This window comes from Mesitornis unicolor, unplaced genomic scaffold (genome assembly GCF_000695765.1).
Source record: "Mesitornis unicolor isolate BGI_N332 unplaced genomic scaffold, ASM69576v1 scaffold4000, whole genome shotgun sequence".
NCBI classification, from domain to species: Eukaryota; Metazoa; Chordata; class Aves; order Mesitornithiformes; family Mesitornithidae; genus Mesitornis; species Mesitornis unicolor.
In genome coordinates, this window is record NW_010157455.1 from 27,906 (window position 1) to 35,014 (window position 7,109).

The 7,109-nt window shown below is 41.6% G+C and overlaps 1 protein-coding gene across 1 annotated transcript in view; it reads right to left on the reverse strand.

The window, feature by feature from the left end:
- The window catches only part of LOC104537240 (phosphatidylinositol-binding clathrin assembly protein-like), a 24,985-nt gene extending 23,680 nt beyond the window's left edge, over window positions 1-1,305 (reverse strand). Inside the window, 1 exon segment of the mRNA XM_010180064.1 lies at window positions 1,275-1,305. Within this exon segment, the coding sequence (XP_010178366.1) occupies window positions 1,275-1,305 (31 nt within the window).
- Between the last annotated feature and the right edge of the window lie 5,804 nt (window positions 1,306-7,109).

Below are 7,109 nucleotides of genomic sequence, written 5' to 3' on the forward strand. Positions count from 1 at the left end.
GATTATCCCCCTGTACTCGGCACTGGTGAGGCCGCCCCTCGAGTGCTGTGTTCAGTTCTGGGCCCCTCACTAGAAGAAGGATGTTGAGATTCTGGAGCGTGTTCAGAGAAGAGCCACAAGGATGGGGAGGGCTCTGGAGAACAAGCCTGATGAGGAGCGGCTGAGGGAACTGGGCTTGTTTAGCCTGGAGAAGAGAAGGCTGAGGGGAGACCTCATCACCACCTACAACTGCCTCAAGGGAGCTTGGAGAGAGGTGGGTGCTGGGCTCTTCTCCCAGGTGATGGGGGATAGAACAAGGGGAAATGGCACCAAGCTGTGCCAAGGGAGGTTCAGGTCAGAGATAAGGAGGAAGTTCTTTACTGAGAGGGTCGTCAGAAGCTGGAACAGGCTGCCCAGGGAGGTGGTGGAGTCACCATCCCTGGATGTGTTTAAAGAGCGGGTAGACGAGGTACTTAGGGATATGGTTTAGTAGGGAGACAGGAACGCTTGGACGTGATGATCTCAGAGGTCTTTTCCAACTGAGCGATTCTGTGATTGTGTGTGTGTGTGAAGTGATTTAGACATGAACTTAAGAGATACACGTTGATAGTTGAGGACAAAATACTTCACAGAAATACTGCACTTAGAAATTTTATCTGTCCTAGTGCACAGAATATATCACAGAGGTATCTTAATTAAAGATTAGTTTATTAGGAACACCAAGTCCTTTGATGAACGATCACTGTTTAGATTAATTTAACAGCCAGAGAAATTTTAACATTGAGTTTTAGACAGTATCTCATCAAGGTAGAATGCTGTAAAATGCAAACTGTGATAAGTTACTAATTTCATCTTGATGTCAAAGGTTTCCAAATACATACAAAACATGCAAGTTGGGATGAAAATTTGAATCCTTATTAGTAACACACAAAATCAGTGAAATAACTGCACGAAAAGAGCCCTGGAAAGAAGTCTTAAGCAAGCTATACATCAAAATGTTACTGATGAGTAGTATTAAAATATTTCAATATTTACAAATGTGAAGATTCTCAAAACACAAGCCGTTTGATAGATGCTGCTCACCACTCATGGCTGTGCTATCGTCAGATGTTGTCAAATTAAGAAGTACTTTTAAATCCCTAGAAGTCCAAAGACTCCATAGACAATTATTGCCCCATATAATGAAGCAAGTCCCAGTTGCAGAATTTATACACAAACTTAACTTTTAATTCAACAGCCTCATCTACTGAATGAGAACTTTGTTATAACATTTCCAAGTCACTGTCTCAAAACACATTAAGGCAAGTACCTCTTCCTAAAGCCCATCAGTTTATAGGCAAGCATTATGAAGATCTGCAAGATCTTGCTCTGTATTCCACACATCACTGAAACATCTGTAACCAGCACAGAAACGTTCCAGAACTGCTACAAGTCATAATTCCTATTCTCCGTTTGCAAAAAACAACCAAACTAAAAAGCAATCAACAAACCCCCCGCAGACTCCATACAGAGCAATTTCTGTAACACTACTAGTAGGTAACAGCTGAAGAAATGTTATCTGTCTGCTGAGGTCCAGGACCACACAGCTGGGCACGGACCACAGATACCAAAAACAGTGTTTCTGCACAAAGTCCTTCTCCTTCACATGACCACTAAGCAAGACTTTTTTTTCACTGAAGATTTTCAATATTAAAAGTGCTTATTTAACAACAGATGAAACCAGGAAGGACGATCCAGCTTAAAAACCACCAGCTTTCTGCTCTCAAGTCAGATTAGCCAAGCTAGTTTAATTGCTATTTTGCCAGCAGTCTTCACGGAGAGTTCAGTCTTGCCACCTCCCCTTAAGCTAAGGTCTACTAGCAGGGGTTTCAGCAGACCCTAAGACGATGCTAGCACCTCAGAGACCACTTGAACGTACTTATGTCTAAGATTGGTATCAAATGCGTTCTTACAGTGCTGCTCAGGCACAACATGACAGAAATCCTACTGCTGGCAACTGTATCAAATGCTGGAACTGATCTCCTCTCCTTAAGCCACACAACTGTAAGAAAAAAACCAAACACGGCTTATCCTGCCACCATAAAGGTTTACCACCACAAAAACCCATCCACGTGTCCACCTTCATAAGGGAGCAACTGCCTTCTGCTTCGGTATACAAGACTAGAAGTCAAGTGGCAGTAACAGAGCAGAAGTTGATGGATGTCTGGTGATTTGAGAAGCTCCTATGTTATCCATTTATTCCGCAACTGCGGTTGCATGCGATTGGAAAGCGCAGCTCCAGTAATTCTGTAGAAGTGCTAGTGAGGTTTTCCAGCACGTGCTGTTTGCTTCTGTAAGACAGTTGCCTTTTAAAGTGGTCAGGCTCACAAAAGGAAGTATTTCACATATGGAGGGCTACTCAGAGTCTAAGTCGAGCTGAGCCTGACGTTACAGGACCTGAGGGAGCTGCAAGTCTCATGCACTTTAGACACCTGCTGAAGATGACATACACTGGCTCCCCAGAAGACAATTTTTATGGAAGGCACTTAGCACAACTGTGGTCTTCAAAATCTCCTTGGATCTCTGTAAGTCACAGTTGCCAATACTGGAGAACCCACGCTTAGGCAAATGAAACCTTTCTAAAATACTAAACTAAGCATGAGTGCTGAAAAAAATCTCCATGCGTTTTATAGGCTAAAACGGAACTTTCCTAAGAGTGTATTGCAAAACTGTAAGTTTAAAAATACATTTTTAAACGAGACTACTCAGGGCGATTTTTAAATTATTATTTTACAACTAGTAATAATGGAGCTAGCATCACATTTGAATTCTAGCAATTGAGATACACAACAAAAAAGCATCATGTCTCTAATATTCTGCATCTGCAATAGGAATATCTACATAGAAACTGCATGGATCTGTTGCTGGTGGCAAAGGAGGAAAAGGCTATTAACACCACACATCTGGAAGTCTAAAGGAACACAGACACCTGAGAGACTTCAGCTGGGCAACTGTCCCATGGAAGTTGGCAGCAAAAACTGGAACGAAATGCACAGGGCAAGTGATGCTCATTTTCTTATCCCACTACCTACATAAACACTCTGCAACTCAAAGCATTTTGCCAGTTACCCAGATGAATCGTTTCAACTGCAAGTGGAACTGTGGTGCTATGTCTAGAATGGAATTTAGAAACATGTTAACATGACATGGAGAGGAGGGGAGAGGAGGAAAAAAATCAAACAGCTTTAAAGCAGAAGAGTACCACAGGAGTTTTCATGCAGCCTGGAAGAGCTGTGGAAATCTTACTGCCTAGAAGAGTACTGAGGATTTCTCCTCTTCGGCTTATCTGAAATACTAGCACATCATCTATGAAACCATAGAGCTCTTTAGAGAACAGCATCCATAAATCTAGATATCAAAAAAACAACCAAACCAAAACAAAACTGACATACTTTTCACTTTCAAGTAACAAAAGAGTCATCACTTCCTAGATTCAGGAACATCTCTCTCAAGAGATCTGTATATACATAAGTTAAAGACAATTATAATGGGTTAGTATTCCAGACACAAGAATCAAGACCACTTTCCTTAACTCCAGCAGTCTTGAAAAAAAAATATTACATTTTCTTATTGGAAGCTGCACCACAAACTATACATAAGAAAAACAGAAGAGCCACTTCAGCACCTTCTCAATGTAGCCTACAGAATGCAACAACTCTTGCTGGAAGACTTAATTAAAAGGTAATACCTGAATGATACAAATATTTCTATGCCCATGCACTCTTATAGTGCAGATTTGATAGCAATCTAGAAGTTTCATTTAAATAACAGCTAAATCGGAACTCAGTTATTCTACCAGAAGCAAAACAATTACTCCTCCACTAAACAAGGATACATGATGACCCTTAAAAGTTTTTTAAAAAGCTTTAAGCAACTGCTACATAAAAACCACACCTATAGATTCCAACAAGTTACATTTCCTCAATTACTGTATTGAAAAGCTTCAGAGATTACTGAAGAGCTTCAGACTAAAGAGAGCCACCTTACTGCCTGCTGAAGAGTTCAAGAGTATTGCTTTGTACCACATCACAGCTTACATATCTCTGCAAGAGCCGCGCTGCATCAGCACTCACCCGACAGCCATGAGCTCTAGCTGCCAGAAAGAAGAATGGGCAGATAAAAACCAAATCCAAACCCATAGTAGTCATAACGTGATATTACTGGCAAAAGAGTCTGGCAAGATTTGGTGGAGACCTGAACTGTCTCCTAAAGCAAAAGGCTTCAGAGCCCGATTCTGTTACAGATCACAGCTTTACAGTACCTGAATTATCACTTCTTACATGATCTCCAAAGCCTGTATAGGCACAGGAGTTTTAAGTTCTGATAAGTTTCTCCCTTCTCCTTCCCTGTGCTTCTCATGCGGGCTGCATAAAACAGTTGTTTTACCCTTTATTACTGTGTTCATTTAAAAGCGCAATTAACTTCGCGGTTTGTGTTTTCCTACTATTGTGGTCTACACACAAGCCTACTCTGTCAGCTACCAACTCAGCTACAACTTTAATTTCTTCTTTTTTTATTATTATTATGGCTTTTCAATAGTTAGCTCAGAAGAGCTATACCACCAAAAGCACCATCTAGCCCCACTCTACCACAACCCAAACTCGGAGGCTGGGAGAGCCCACACTAAGGAAGAAAAGACAAGACCTTCAGGTGCTCCACTAAGAGAAAAGATCAACTTCTGTATAACGCTTTATGTTATCCTAAAGTATTACAAAATACTACAGAAATAGATCTGCTGACTTATTTAGGACACTGTGACCTATTTTAAAAAAGAAAAAAAAAAAACCCAAGTATTCCCACTGATATTGCTTAGTGGTTTGGGGGTTTTGTTGTGGGGTTTTTTCCACTCTTCAAGAAAAATACAACTACACTACTCAGTAGCTAGAAGCCAGCCAAAAACTCAGGACTCTTAAATACTAGTTCACATGCTGCACAAGTAACATCTTCCTGTGAATACCCATAGTGAACCATTCTAGTTTTTCTTGCTGACATAAACTGAATAATCTGAACAGAGTGCACAAACTGATACTCCTCCACAATCCCCGATACGACTACAGCAGCTCTCAAGAACGTGTTCTTGGTGAAGCTTTTTCTTGAGCAGCAATTACAAGGAATACCAGATGGCACAGCATTGTTTATGACACACGTGTAGTGACCAAGGTACAACTAGCAGTGTTGAATTAAACACAAGCTATGTTTTCCTTCATAATACTTCAATTGGAAGTACTTGCAACTGCATCTTTGTGTGATTTTTCCAGATAATACAGTATTAAACTAGTGTCTTACCTGCTTGCATTTTAATACAAGTTCTGTGTACAAGTGAAAAAATAAGTACCACCACACAAAGGCTTGCAGATGTTTGAAAAGCAGCGCCTGGGTGTGCTCAATGAAGACTGGAGCACGTTCACTGGGATTTTTTAACCCTTTACAGAGGTATTTGTGGTACCATATTTCACTTTTTTTTTGTGCCCCACCAAAGTGTTCCTCTAATTCAGACACTAAGTCAGAACAAGCAGCTTTTTGTTTGCCTCAGACCAAAATCTGAGAAAGCGAATTACACCAAAACACGGAACTCATCTGGCACAGAAAGGGACCTTCAGGAGACTGACAGCTCTAACCAGGTTTGTATCAAAAGATACTCAAAAGGCAATCTCAGTTTATGCTATTCTCAAGTTAGGAGTTTTGCCAGGTTTTCATTTTCTTATTTTGTGAAGGTAAGTTATAATAGATGACTTTATTTTAAGGATATTTTCAAACAACACACCACATCTTTTAAGCTTCAGAAGCTTCCAAACTATGGAGCAAACTGTCACCACTAACTGGCTTCCTGTTATGTTGCCATTTCTGGATTCAAGGGTTACTTCATTAAGTTTTTCTACCACAGGTAGACCACAAGACAAGACAAAACAAGGTAGCTTTAAAAAAAGCCTATTTTTTAAAAATATATTGTCAGTCACCAGTGCTAAGGCTTTCAATCTCAGCACACTAGCTGGAACATTCACTACTATAGCTGGATTCCACTCATTCAGGTCAGTAACAAACGATATACACACTTGGCTGGTTTAAACTGCTTTATCCACATCAGAAATTCTCACACGAGAAGTCTGCACTAACACATGAGTGCCCTAGCATCAGAGGGCCAAACTATCCTCAAGCAATATAACTGAGAACACTTCTTCCCAGATCTTGAACAGCAGACTCCCCTTACTACCACCAACCAGACAAGTCCTGCAAAACTACCAGCCTGCTCCCTTGACTTTGAGGGAACCAGCAGAAAGCTTCACGTCTTCTTACCTCTCCCTGACAGAACCATGCACACACTCTTCACTTTCAATAGATGGTGAATGGGTCTACTGCAAAACACCCAAGGGTTGAAGCATTCAGTGCACTTCTGAGCAGTCAAACAGTAACTTCAATCGCTACCCAGTTACTAAAACCTGAAGCAAAGCAACAGCACTGATACTTCTGTAGCTACACCAAGTGTAGCTTTCTGCATCTTGTGATATACAAAAGGAATTTTAATATATTAAGTTTAAACGTATCAGCAGCAACATACTCTCATTCTGGAGAGATGTACTGGTCCATCTTTGCCCTTCCCTTTACCTTACTTTAAGTCTTTTTACCTCATTTCAAGAGCCGTAAGAAAGCAAGTGATGCTATTTTGGAAAATGATAGAACTATTTAAAGAGCTGCACTCCACCAGATGCACAGAAGGACGAAAGAGTGCTTAAAAATTTAACTTGTCTCTCGCAGCGGTAAACTCGCACCACTGAACCCACCTCTTCCCCAGGTGTCGGATTAACAAGCACGACTACCAATGCGCACAAGCTGAGAGCTCTCACCGGGAAGAGTTCACAAGGCTGGAATATCTCTGTTTCCCGGGCGCGACAGGGTGTTGCAAAGCTCACTCCCTCCACGTGTGAAGTAAGTTTTGAAGAGCAAACCAGGCAGGTTCACCCAGCTTAACGCAACGCCCCCCTTTCTGCCCTCAAAGGTACAAGCGGCAGCGCTTAGCCCTCACCTGCCCTCCGCCCCTTACCGCCCGCAGCGGGAGGGCAGAGGCCGCACCGCCTCTGCCCCGGAGCTCAACC